General features: G+C 42.3%; 1 protein-coding gene across 8 annotated transcripts in view; it reads right to left on the reverse strand.

Annotated features, from left to right (window-relative positions):
• Window positions 1-14,407, reverse strand: part of kif1b (kinesin family member 1B) — a 110,399-nt gene that overhangs the window by 57,087 nt on the left and 38,905 nt on the right. For 4 of the 8 annotated variants that reach the window (XM_042299447.1, XM_042299444.1, XM_042299446.1 and 1 more), the window contains exons 3-13: window positions 12,708-12,784; window positions 12,230-12,409; window positions 9,149-9,214; window positions 8,421-8,599; window positions 6,041-6,152; window positions 5,541-5,618; window positions 5,216-5,281; window positions 5,054-5,071; window positions 3,598-3,673; window positions 3,026-3,104; window positions 2,504-2,646 (exon numbers count right to left, since the gene is read on the reverse strand). In XM_042299447.1, coding sequence (XP_042155381.1) covers window positions 2,504-2,646; window positions 3,026-3,104; window positions 3,598-3,673; window positions 5,054-5,071; window positions 5,216-5,281; window positions 5,541-5,618; window positions 6,041-6,152; window positions 8,421-8,599; window positions 9,149-9,214; window positions 12,230-12,409; window positions 12,708-12,784 — 1,074 coding nt within the window. The remainder of the gene's footprint in view (window positions 1-2,503; window positions 2,647-3,025; window positions 3,105-3,597; window positions 3,674-5,053; window positions 5,072-5,215; window positions 5,282-5,540; window positions 5,619-6,040; window positions 6,153-8,420; window positions 8,600-9,148; window positions 9,215-12,229; window positions 12,410-12,707; window positions 12,785-14,407) is intronic. The other 4 variants (XM_042299449.1, XM_042299445.1, XM_042299443.1 and 1 more) reach the window with 1 other exon arrangement.

The raw sequence follows: 14,407 nt of genomic DNA on the forward strand, positions 1-14,407 counted from the left end.
GGTTTTCAAAGATGGGTTAAGGACCCAAATGGTAAGTAATGATGTGGGTGGGGGGAAAAGACAGACAAGTTATTAAGATGGCATTAGAAGTTAAAGCACGATATTGTCTATTGTCTATTGTCTAGTGCCTTGGTTGGGATATACAACACATAACCAAAAGTATGTGGACACCTGCTTGTCGAACATATCATTCCAAAATCATGGAGATTAATATGGAGTTGGTCCCCCTTTTGCTGCTATAACAGCCTCCACTCTTCTGGGAAGGCTTTCCACTAGATGTTGGAACATTGCTGCAGGGACTTGCTTCCATTCAGCCACAAGAGCATTAGTGAGGTTAGGCACTGGCTCGCAGTCGGTGTTCCAATCAGTGGAGGCTGCTGAGGAGAGGATGGCTCATAATAATGGCTGGAATGTTTTTTTACCTTTATTTAAAAAGGCAAGTCAATTAAGAACACTTTTTTTTTTTCAATGACAGCCTAGGAACAGTGGGTTAACTGCCTTCAGGGGCAGAATGACAGATTTTTACCTCGTCACCTGGGGGATTCAATCTTGCAACATTTCGGTTACTGATCCAACGCTCTAACCACTAGGCTACCTGCCACCCATTGAATGAAGTCAATGGAATGGTATCAAACACGTCAAATACATGGTTTCCATGTGTTTGACACTATTCCATTGACTCCATTCCACCCATTATTAAGAGCCGTCTTCCCCTTAGCTGGTTCCAATTCATCCTGAAGGTGTTCGATGGGGTTGAGGTCAGGGTTCTGTGCAGGCCAGTCAAGCTCTTCTACACCGACCTTGACAAACTTTCGGACCTCACTTTGTACACGAGGGCATTGTCATGCTGAAACTGGAAAGGGCATTCCCCAAACTTTTGCCACAAAGTCAGAAGCAGAGAATCGTCTAGAATGTCATTGTATGCTGTAGCGTTAAGATTTCCCTACACTGGAACTAAAGGGCCAAGCCTGAACCATTAAAAACAGCCCCAGACAATTATTCCTCCTCTACCAAACGTCACAGTTGGCACTATGCATTGGAGCTTTACACCACTCCAGCCGACGCTTGGCATTGCGCACGGTGATCTTATGACAGTGCCATGTTGAAAGTCACTGAGCTCTTCAGTACGGGCCATTCTACTACCAATGTCTGTCAGCGACTGGTGTGGCTGAAATATACAAATCCACAAATTTGAAGGGGTGTCCACATACTTGTGTGTGTATTTGGATTTGAGCCTGCTAATAATTCTGCCTCACCCCCATCATTCAAAACAAATAGCAAGCGCAAAAGCATGCTAACCTAGTGGCATTCTAACCTGTCCCAAATAGCATGTAATCAAAACCCTTGCACGTCTGAGAATCCATAATATTAGGCTTATCTTTTGCATTTACATGCAAAACCAGGAGGGTTGTTTTCAGGAAAAGAGTGGGTGCAACAGCAATGGTTAGCTATCAGTAGCAAAAGGGGTGAGAGCGAGTGAGGGCGAGAGTGAACCCCACCACAAATACACACATTTGCTTCCACTTCCAGGGCAATCATCACCCATAGGCTCAACTGAGGGGCAGCAGGAAGAAGATAAGGATCAGAGGTGAGACTAGTAGACAAAGTTAACTGGGAGGCAAAGATTAAAGACATTTCTGACTGGGCAGAAGGAAAGGGGACTGCTTGATGAGGATGAGATGACATGCCATTGAACATGCAGTAGACATTAAAACGGTGGATTATTCATTGTCACACATTAATGAGGTTACATGTTATGTCTCTACCCTCTCTCTATACATGTATGTGTAGCTATTGTAATATGAACATAAACCATTGCCATTAACTACCATCTAAGATGCATATATTGGGGATTTAGCGTGTACCAATCAACAGTCTTTATTTTTTTAAAGTTATAAACCTTTATTTTAGAACAAATTCTTATTTATAATGACGGCCTACACCGGCCATACCCGGACGCCACTCGGGAGCCCAAAATGTATGTTTTTGAATGTCTTAACTTCAAGAAATCAATATCTAACATATATTGTGTGCTTATTTATCGCAAAACATTAATCATGCCTCGTCATATTAGAAATAAAACAATGACACGACAGGTACGATTTCAATGTCATGCTACATCTAGTTTGGCATGTAGAGAACAGGCAGTAGTGTACAGGTAACACAACAGATACAAAGAAGATGAATTAGAGAAAGGAGATCAGAGTGAAGAAGAGAGAGGGGATGTTGCCAGCTTGTGTTGGCCCACTGAGAACAAGACTACATCCCAATAGTCTCTCCTTCCTTCTGAAGTGTGCATTCGCTCACTACTCCCCAAACATTATAAAGCATTCGACTGGTCTAGAAAGACTTTCCATATATCATATCCTTTCAAATCCATGAAGGGAAGAAAACAAGTGCACACTTCGGGAGAAAAGAGATTGAGCAACCCAAGAAGGCCGAAATGCTCGTCCGAAATGTAGACTTTGTGACTGAAGGTGGCATTGTGATGTGGCACACTCACTGTCCAGGATGTCTCCCAGGCCCTGGGCGCGGAGCAGGTCCTTCAGCCGTGTCACCTCGTCCTTCAGCTCGCGCACAAGCTTGTTGTTGGGGTCCTCGTTGATGACGGCATTGCACTTGATCTGCTTGGCCCGGTCAGCGTAGCTAGCAAAGGAAGTAAGTAAAACAAATTTACTACAAATCATATTGATGTAGAATTGGGCTTGTTCATCATTGCAGCTGATGTTGAAGGCAACTGCCAACTGACTGACCTACAAAGCACTTGCTTCATAAATAACTACTCTTTACTATGTAGTTCAGTCAGACACTATTTAACCACAATGCATTACAGATAGCCAACTCAAATACGCTCATTGTCTCCTGAAAAATCTGACTTAAGACAATGATTATAATAACTACTAATGTATTTAGCCCCACCAAATCTCACTCTGCATTGCACAAACCATACAGTAAAATAACTAAATAGGAACAAAATTTTACAGTAATATTGCATTTTGTGTTGTTTCAAAGAGGTGAGCCCTACCGAAGTGTGCTGAGGGTTTCATCATAGTTGATATCTGCAGGACTGAGAGCGGCTACCATAGCTGTTCTGGAGTTTCCACCTGAGTGAGTGAGAGAAAGAGATTGGAACAAATGAATTCCCTTGTCACAAATTGCGTACAAAATAATTTACATGACAAGGTGCATACAAAGTCATTCCCGTGAAAGCATCAAAAAAGCTTAACTCTGCTTTGGGATAGCTTAACTCTAGTGTTATTGTGGATACTCATTGCTATACAGTTTATTCTTAGACTGAGCTGATACATTGGAAATGTGCTCCCAATGACAGGTGAATGTGCATTTTGGATATAAACACACACACAAGTATGCTCAATGAGACTAATTGTCTACCCATGTTGAAATACAGTTTGCAGTTAAAAAAGAAAGAAAAAGGCGTAGAGTAATATTTTTTCATCATGTTACAGTATACACAGGTTTTCATCTTGACTGACAGGCATATGCCATTCACTTAATGGTTTACATACATTACGGTCACTAGATTATATGTATTTCTCATATAATGCAGTTCAACAGTTGGCATTTATCTATTCTTACCTAGGTTCTCCCTAAGCAGCCATGTCAGAACCGAGTCTCTGTACGGGATAAAGTCAGTCTTCTTCTTCTTCTTGCTCTGTGTCAAACAAAACCAATGTTAGAGGGTGATGAACAAACAAATGGATGGATGGATGTTAGTTTCCCAATGTAAGATGGAAAGAGTGATGGAGGAGAGGCTGAAGGGAGAGTCTACTGTAAAATGGCAGCATCTTCACACTAAGTGCATTAGCGGTGGTGAAGAATGAATAGAAGCCTGATTTCTGATGATTTTGTTCCAGTGCAAAGATTGTGTAGGTTCCTCCAAAAAGTAAAATAAAATAGTATCCGTCAGACGCACTGAATACAATGGGTTTAGACTTTACTGTGAAATGTTTGCTTACAAGCGCTTCACAACGACATACAGCTAAAAGTAGTAACAGAAGAGGAATAAAATACACAATAATGGAGCTTATATACAGGGAGTACCAGGACCAGACCACTGTGCAGGGGTACGAGGTAGATATGTACATGAAGGCTGGGTAAAGCGACTAGGCATCAGGGGAATCACTGAGTGTACAAAACATTAAGAACACCTGCTCTTTCCATGACAGGCTGACCAGGTGAATCCAGGTGAAAGCTATGATCCCTTATTGATATCACTTCAATCAGTGTAGATGAAGGTGAGGAAACAGGATAAAGAAGGATTTTTAAGCCTCGAGACAATTGAGCAATGGATTGTGTATGTGTGTCATTCAGAGGGTGAACGAGCAAGACAAAATATTTAGGTACCTTTGAACGGGGTCTGGTAGTAGGTGCCAGGCGCACTGATTAGTGTCAAGAAACGCAATGCTGCTGGGTTTTTCACGCTCAACAGTTTTCCATGTGTATCAAGAATGGTCCATCACCCAAAATACATCAAGTCAACTTGACAACTGTGGGAAGCATGTGTATCAACATCAGCCAGCATCTCTGTGGAATTCTTTCAGCAGCTTGTAGAGTCCATTCCCCAATGTATTGGTTTAGAATTGAGGTGGTTCTGAGAGCAAACGGGGGAGGGGGGTGCAACTCAATATTAGGGAGGTGTTCCTAATGTTTTGTACACTCAGTGTATCATTAGAGTAAAATAACGAAAAGAGAAGCAGCAGAATATGATGAGTGTGAAAATACATGTGTGTGTACGTGTGTGTTGTGTCGGTATGCGTGTGTCTGGCGTGTGTGTGTGTGTGTGTTGTGTGAGTGTCAGTGTAGTGTGTGTGAGTGTGTATACATAGTCTTGTGAGTGGGCATAGAGTCAGTGCAAGATGGGGTCCATGCAGATAGTCCGGGTCCATTGCAGATAAAATAAAGGTGATGAGTCAATGGAGAAAAAGGGTCAGGTGACAAAATGACACCTTAGCACTGAGACAAAATATTGCCATAACCCGTCTATTTTTGGAGGAATCAGTGGTTTGAAATGACTGAACACACAAAGGGTTACCTTGCTGGTAGTGTAATCCTGGGTATGCAAGTAACACCAGGGGAAGAGGGAAAGAACAGAAGAGCAGACCAAGTTACAACATGCCTTCCTCATGAGTAAGAGGATGACAGAGGGAGAGTGAGGGAGGGGGAGATAGAGGAGAGAGAGACAGACAGTACTCACCACCTCAGCCAGGGCAGAGATGACCTTCCCTAATGTGGTCAGAGATTTGTTGATGTTGGCTCCCTCCTAATAAAGACAAGCCACAGCAAATATCAATTTAATTAGACCCTTAAATACATAGCTACTTGGTGTATGTGTGGTATGTTGCTTAAGAGTGGCCTAAATCCAAAATAACAATCAAATTTAGCAGATGCTTTCATCCAATGCGACTTAGTCATGCATGCATACATTTTTTTATATGGGTGGCCCTAGCGGGGATCGAATTCACAATTCTGACGTTGCAAGTGCCATTCTCTACCAACTGAGCCACAAGGGTCCTTCCTACCTTTAGCCTGGTGCCTTTGGCTCCAGTAGAGTCAGCTCGCTCACTTCCTGCCAAGTCCACCAGACTGATTTTGCTGACCTGGAACGGGTTAGATGGGAACAATTAGTTTAGGACTAACACACACACACACCATCAGAAACAATATATCCATTGACTCACGTAATTATTTTCTTCAATTACATTCAAAATAAACAGTAGGAAAAATAATATCCTAATCTTGGAAATTGCAGGTATAGCTAAATAGTTTACCCAATACAACTAGTTCATAACAAACCGCATACACAAATACAATATTAATAACCAAAACAGTTGCAATTCTAAACCAATTAATACCTAAACATATACTGATGTCAAGTCAACTGAAGATCGACTTCCACACAGAAATCTGATAGTATCACACTACAATAAACATTGTGTGTATACTGACAGTGGCTCCTTTGTATCTCCACCATAATCACAGGAAATGTGGGGAGGTCAATTTGGGATCCCATTCCTCTCACCTTTTCTGTGGAGAGGTCTGTCTCACTGTCGTACTTCCTCTGTGTGAAGACGATGGTGAAGACAGCGTGGGATCTGCTGCTGGTCTCGTTCATGTTGGTGGCTGCCACCGTCCTGTAACAGAGTTGACACATTAGTTGAATCAAATGGAAAGATGTGAAACCCGTCGTACTGCTTGAATGTTGATGTAAGACGTATCTGGGCACGTTTTGTGCCCGGTATTGAGTGTTCAGAGTATTGTTCTTCAAGGAAAGACTTTTGTACAATACATTCAGTACTTCTGCATTTCTCATAATTACAATAAAATATCAAAAACATCATTAATAGAGTATTTCAGAAAATCCCTGGTCAAGACATTTTCAATACCATACCAAGCTTTAAAGCTGTTAACACACACACACACACACACACACGGCTTGGGCAGTATACCGTATATCGGGTATTTGGAAATGGCCACGGGATGGTTTTTGAATACCGTCGAAACAATTAGACTTTTTTCAATAAATGTTAATATTGGTAACTACTTTAAGTAAATAACTGCAGTCAACTTATTAGGAGATAAAGCAGGTTGCATTCTTCATGAAACTTACCATAGTTACCCTGAACAGTTGAGCCAGTCAAGCGCTTGTAAATAGCACAACCGGAGAAAGCAGGAGCAGGTGAGTCCAGCTGTGTATTGACAAGGGACGCACGCGTTTTATATTGAAAGTCAAGTGTTTTTTTGCTCAGAGGCGTAATAAAGTTTTCCTTCACAGAAAACACATAAGCGCAACACATTCGGCAGAAAATACCTTCATCTTAATCAGATGACAACAGAAGTCGAACGCTATTTGGTTGGCAGCTAAACAAATAAATGAGCTTACAATTAAAAAGCAAGGTATTTTTTGCAAAAACAATGCATGGCCATCATATTCCAAAAGAGTATCATAGGAAATGTAGATGGCTACATTCTTTCTAATGTTTGGCTTAAAGTTAATCTTGCACTTTACCCGTGAATCGTAGGCTAAACCGAAAAGTACCAGAGAAAAGTAGCTACACATCAGTCAGAGTGCTGTCTGCTAATAGTTTGTGAATTCCAATCTGAGTGGAGAAGTGCAACTGAAGCATAAAATTAGTCGAATGCCCAGCAGAAATTACAATAAGAAGCATTTTAGATTTGCGTTTACAAAACACAGCAAGATATGTGCTAGTTATCTAAGTGGCTGAATTAATAAGGTGACGGGGCATCATATAGTGTTAGCTTTCTGCCATGTTTGAGAAATCTGTACAGCTGCCACTGCGATCTTGATTTCCTTGTTTTTTTCCTCTTCATTCTCCTCTCCCCCTCTTCTCCAAGCAGAGCAGGCAGGCCCGTTGCACTAACGACTCCCAGACTCCACAGACACAGCTTGTACACATGCTGCTCCATAGCCAGTACTTTTCTTTCTTCAGACAACAATGGGTCAAAAAACTTTGTTCATTTGCACAATGTCTCTCGTTCACATTCCCTTGTAAATGTCCAAACTCAAAAAATATTCGGTAGCTCCCACACACAAACGCATTTAACTTTATGACCTGGATTGCCTGTCTTCGCAATTTGTTTTTCTTTGTGCTTGTTAGCATATCTAGCTAGCAACCTCCATTGAATTCACTATTACCCGTGCTCATATTGCTAGCATTGTGGTGTTAGAAGCCCAATGGGCTATTTTGCAATTTTTGGTGCCCCCTTGGGTACTAAGCCAGTAATACTGTAAATCACAGGATGAGAGAAGAATGGTATGATGATATGAAAATCTGGATACCACCCAACCCTAACAAACATGTGGGATATACACTAAGGAGATATGGGCTTAACAACCCACGTTCCAGACAAAAGCTCTCCGAGTCAATAGCAGAAAATTAAAGCAAGGTTCACTTCCACACGAGAATGCATACTCCCGTGACACACACGCATGCGCAGCCAAGAAGGTAGGCATGTGTACACACACACACACACACACTCTCACACTCTCTGTCCCAAAAGAAGAGATACCTGCCTGAGAGTTTGGAAACAGTGACCAAGCTACTACTTTAACAACAATTCAGTCAACCACATGGACTCCACTACTACTCATCTTAAAACAGGATAATAAACTCACTGAAAAGTATGACTTTAAGCAAATCCATTTTTAAGAACGGTTTGTTATTTGATTCTTAAATTATATGATAATTTGTGTGCATTTATGTCCAACAACCTCCCTCCCCACGCACTCCTCTGTGCATCCCTAATTACACCCTATTCCCTATTCAGGGCCTACTTTTGACCAGAGCCCATAGGGCTCTGGTCAAAAGTAGTGCACTACATAGGGAATAGGGTGCCATTTGAGATAAAAGCCCCTGGGTATGTCTCGTCCTGACGCTGACCTGGCCTTGTTGCCGGCGTCCATGAGGTCGTTGATGTCGTTGTAGGAGGTGACTGCCAGCTTGGACAAGTCCTCCACGTAGGGCCCCAGCAGGGGGTGCTCTCGCACACGCAGGTTCCCTTTGTTCTTCGGGTTGAGCAAGTCCCGCACCCGCTCGCAGTAGATCTCCATGTAGCTGACCTAGAAGTGATTGAATTACAGATTGAGTATCTATTGGCCATGGCCGACTAAAGCTACAGTGAAGCCTTGACATCAGAAACATACAGCAACGCTACGGGATGAAGTTTCCACTACATACAGATCCAGGATCAACTCCCCCAATCCTAAACTCAACCCAGATCAACATCTAGGGGCAACTTTACCATAATCATATATGACAGTCAAGAAGAGGGTTTTCAATCAGTAGTAATGCCATTTATAGTGTTGGAATGCTACTTTTTGTAATGCAGAAGTCACAGTATTCGCTCAATATGGATCACTTGGTGTTCCATTTCAAAGACTTGAATTTGCTTAAGCATTGAGTACACGGAAGATTGAGCTAATATGCATTGCTAGTAAAGCATTGCTAGGGTAACCACTATATTTGAGGTTGCTCTGGATATAAGAGCAAGGTAGTCACTGCAGGGCTACAATTTGGGAGGGTAGGCCTACATCAGAAAGAGGAGTGAGGAGGGGCTGAGGTAAGGGGAGGGGGGGGGGATTTAGCCCCTAATGCTGTCTGGGACTCACCTCCACTGAGAATGAGATCTCGTCTTTGTTGTTGTCATTGATTTTCTCAAAGAGTTCTTCACAGAGCTAAGAGGCAGAGGAAGAAATGTGTTATTGCCATTTAGGAGCATTTAAAAGAGGAAGACAGAGGAGATGCAGATCGATAGATAGATAACACAAATAGCTTGACGGTTAGATGCCAAAACCAGGGGAGAAATGTCTTAATGCAGTAAGTGCTGCCGGCAGAGAGGTGGAATGCATACAAGAGGTTGGCAATGAGAGAACCGGTTGCTTGTTTGTGAGCCAAAGCCCTTCCAATCTCTTTGGGATGGGCGGAATTTAATAATCAGGTATCCAATCAATGTGAATGGTCAAATGAAACTTCCAAATATGGTTGAAATAAAATGGGACAATACAATTGCTTGTTCTCGTATAACTAAGAATATGAATATAACTAAGGACATGATCTAGGCCAGGTATTCCCAAACTGGGGTAAGCAATGTTGTCTGGGGTATGCCAAATACAATGTGATTCACATACATATACACACACACACACACACACACACACACACACATACATACGTATAAATAAATGTGAATCACATTGTATTTGGCATACCCCAGACAACATTGCTTACCCCAGTTTGGGAATACCTGGCCTAGATCATGTCCTTAGTTATATTCATAGTTATACGAGAACGAGCAATTGTATTGTCCCATTTTATTTATATAATTCCTTCACATTTTCAAACAGTACATGTATATTTTCCAGCGGGGCTATACATTTGGGTGAGGTTTTTTTCCCCTCGCCTGAGCAGCCTCGCTTCACTGCCAAAAATACAATTAAATCTAGTGTTCAGCGAAATAACAACAATATCAAATACAGGTAGCCTAGTCAAATAATTAACATCAAATCACATTAACTGTTACTCTCTCGCGGGAAACCTTCACTCTTGCGCAGACGTTTAGAAACTAAACATGACAATTAGAAAAATAAGCCACAGAGTTTGAGTGAGAATAAAGGCGACTTTCAAGTAGTAAGACATGTATAAAAGCAACAGATATCAATAATAAGAAGGGTCTAGAAGCATCTTATATGGTGAGCTACTGAGTGGCTAGGACAGCCAAGCCCCATACTATTGTGGAGGACTTAATTCTTCCTACTGCCGCAGATATGGCTGGGACAATGCTGGGGGAAAAGGAGCCAAAAAATTACACACACTACGCCTCCATCAAACAACACTGTTTCACGATGCATCAGTGACATGGCAGGAGATGTTTTAAACAATCACTGCTTCGCATAAAAGCCAGTGAATTATATGCGTTACAGCTGGATGAGTCAACAGACGTGGTGGGCCTGGCACAGCAACTGGTAAATGTCCGTTAAGTTTATGGGGGGTCAATTAAGGAAGACATCCTCTTCTGCAAACCACTGGAAACCAGGACAACAGGAGAGGATATTTTTAAAGTGTCTGGACAGCTTTGTGACATCACATCTTGACCACCAAAGTCAATTTAATGGTATCTGTACTGATGGAGCAAATGCTATGACAGGGAGACATAGTGGAATGGTAACGCGCGTGCAAGCAGTTGCTCCCGAAGCCACTTGGGTATACTGCAGCATCCACCGAGAGGCTCTTGCTGCCAAGGGAATGCCTGACAGCTTGAAAGACGTTTTGGAAACCACAGTGAAGGTGGTTAACTTTGTTAAAGCAAGGCCCCTGAACTCTCGTGTATTTTCTGCACTATGCAATGATATGGGCAGCGACCATGTAATGCTTTTACAACATACAGAGGTGCCCTGGTTATCAAGGGGCAAAGTATTGACACTTTTTTTCATTTTTTTTTTTCAATTGAGAGACGAGCCTAAAGTTCTCTTTACTAACCATAATTTTCACTTGTCTGACCGCTTGCATGATGACGAGTTTCTCACACGACTGGCGATCTGGGTGATGTTTCTCGCCTGAATGATCTGAATCTAGGATTACAGGCACTCTCCGCAACTATATTCAATGTGCGGAACAAAATTAAGGCTATGATTAAGAAGCTGGAGCGCTTTTCTGTCTGCGTTAACAAGGACAACACACAGGTCTTTCCATCATTGTATTATTTTTTGTGTGCAAATTAACTCAAGCTTACGAACAATGTCAAATGTGATATAGCGAAGCACCTGAGTGAACTGCGTGCACAATTACGCAGGTACTTTCCAGAAACAGATGACACAAACAACTGTATTTGTTATCCCTTTCATGCCTGCCTCCAGTCCACTTACCGATATCTGAACGAGAGAGCCTCATCGAAATTGCAACAAGCGGTTCTGTGAAAATGTAATTTAAATCAGAAGCCACTGCCAGATTTTTGGGATAGGGCTGCGCTCAGATTATCCTGCCTTGGCAAAACGCGCTGTTAAGACACTGATGCCCTTTGCATCCACGTACCTATGTGAGAATGGATTCTCAGCCCTCACTAGCATAAAAACTAAAATGGAAAATGATTTAAGACTGAGAGACTCTCTCCAATACAACCCAACATTGCAGAGTTATGTGCATCCTTCAAGCACACCCTTCTCATTAACCTGTGGTGAGTTTATCACAATTTTTGATGAACAAATAAGATTTTATGTATGTAAGATAGCTAAATAAAGAGAAAGATTATTATTATTATTATTTGTACCCTGGTCCTATAAGAGCTCTTTGTCACTTCCCAACGAGGCTGGTTGTGACAAAAACTCACACTCATTCTTATGTTTAATAAATGTATTGTATAGTGTGTGTGTGTGTGTGGCAGGCTTACAATGATGGCAAAAAACAACATTTGAGAGTGCGCTAACCCTAGTACGCAGCTGGAGGTTGAATGTTTGAAGGGGTACGGGACTATAAAAAGTTTGGGAACCACTGATCCAGCCTGAAGAACACAAATGTAACAGAATAAATGTAATTTGTTTTAGACATTTCTTGAATCTGTTCTATGGCACCCACAATGGTAGTCTGTGATCAAGGAGGCAACTGCGCTCAAGTGAAAATGTTATTGGAACATTGAACTTTCCACAGTTATTCAAGTGAGCTAAGGAGGATGGATATTTGAGGAGAGAGGAGCATACCAGGGGAATGATTCCCTCCTGTCCTTCCTCCTGCCTGCCCATCATTGTGTAGGACTTGCCAGCTCCGGTCTGGCCGTAGGCAAAGATGCAGACGTTGTAGCCATCAAAGGCATGCTGCAGCATCTCCTTGCCAAGGTCATTGTACACAAGGCTCTGTGAGGCAAAGGTGGGGTCCTCAGGCTGTAAGAGAGAAAGAGAAACCTAATATATGTACTTTAGCAGACACTTTCATCTAAAGGGACTTATAGTCATGCATACATAGATACATTTTAATTTGGGTTGCCCCAGCAGGAATAGAACCCACAACCCTTGGTGTTGCAAGTGCAATGCTCTACCAACTGAGGACCACACTCAAATGCATGTTTAAGTTGAACTACAGTATAGTTCATAGTGTGTTTCAATTCAACAGTATGCCATTTGGCAGCCATTTGAGGCCATGGATAAGAGCAGCACAAAGGCAAGAGGAAAGCAAACTCACCGTAGTGTGGGACCAGTAGGAGTGGTCAAAGCTGAAGGACTTTGCTGGGTCCTTTGGGTTCTTGGGGTTGGATATAACTGTTGGGGAGGAGAAAAAAAACATTAAATCACAAGGCTGATAACTTTTACTGTGTAAGAGTGTGATAAGTTTGACCACATCCAATTTATTGTATTTTAACTTCAAGTGCAAAAGTATTGCATGCACGATGGAGGGTTTGGGCTATTTCAACTATTTTGAGTTTACTGTATTTGTAAAAATAATGCATTTTTGTTCCCTTGGAATAAATACTGTCTACACTCAGAGACATCCAAGCAGGACAGTTATATTTTTTATAAAGTTTGTAATAGACACAAAATACTAGCATTTCTGTAATAAATCTTTACCCCTTTACAAAATAACACCTTCAAATAATCCAAATGAGATATCGGCAAATAAAATAAAAATCAAAACATGGTAGATATCTACTGCAAGACATGTGCAACTATATTTGCCTATTTCTTTGTGGTTGAGATATCATGCATCTGTAAAGTTCCTGTTAATGAATCAGCGCAGATACTAATACTAAAACATGTTTGCATACATTGGGAATGGCAATACATTAACATCCTCTGTCTCTACACATCACAGCAAAGCTAGCAATGTGTTTCGCTAATCCGTCACCTGACGTGTCAATGTATACGGGATGACAATGACGACAACATTTCTCCTCTGCCCAGCCGAGCTGGCATGTCAAGCACGCCTGCTAGGCTGCCTCCCAAATGGTATCCTATTCCCTACGTAGTCCACTGCCTTTGACCAGGCACCTGGTGAAAAGTAGTGCACTATGTAGGGAATAGGATGCCATTTGGGAAGCACTACTAGTCCCACCAGTACAGACATCAAGCTTTCCACACCAACAGAAAGCTAAGCCCCTCACGGAGGGGAGGGAGGAGAGTAGAGTGGGGAGTCCCAGAGGAATATACTGTAGGGGATATTTGAAGATATTAGCGACCCAGTTGTTGCTTGAAGTCCCTTGACAGATTGTGCGCAAATTGGCCGGACTTCGGGCCAATCCAGGGGATTTAGCTGAGGCTAGCCAGACAACGCATACCTCCGTTGTCCAAGTGGTGGGTCAGGGAGGGCAGGGGATTGGAGGGCAGGGCAAACGGAAAAATGGATACTGACTAATGTGACGAGTGCGCTCGGGGCCTAGCAACGAACCAAATAGAGTGGCAACAGCAACCGACGCCAGCAGGCCAGATGACTGGGGGAAAAACCCAGCTAGCTATATTGAAGGATCACATCATTCCAAAGACAGTTTGTGATCCAAATAGCAGCCTACTCCCTATATAGTGCACTACCTTTGACCAGAGCCCAGTCGTTACAGTAATGAGGTCCAGTGTTAGTGCTATGGCATTCATAGTCAATGGGCCAATTAAAAGCTGGGTATAGCTACTTCAGACAAGGGTACTTAAGAGGCCTCTGCACACTGAGAAATCCCCTGCAGTATGTGTGTGTTCAGTGTGTGCGCACATATATGTGTGTGTGTGTGTGTGTGTGTGTGTGGAGAAGATGGTGGTGCACTGATCAATAATGCAGTGATATGGAGGAGGGAGGAGATTGCATATCATGTCACATGGCGACAGAATGTCAGTGTGTCTCCTCAGAAGAGAGAGAGGTGAACTCCAACTTTGCATAGTCAACGAGCATACCTTGCTTGA

Source organism: Oncorhynchus tshawytscha, linkage group LG16, assembly GCF_018296145.1.
Source record: "Oncorhynchus tshawytscha isolate Ot180627B linkage group LG16, Otsh_v2.0, whole genome shotgun sequence".
NCBI lineage: Eukaryota > Metazoa > Chordata > Actinopteri > Salmoniformes > Salmonidae > Oncorhynchus > Oncorhynchus tshawytscha.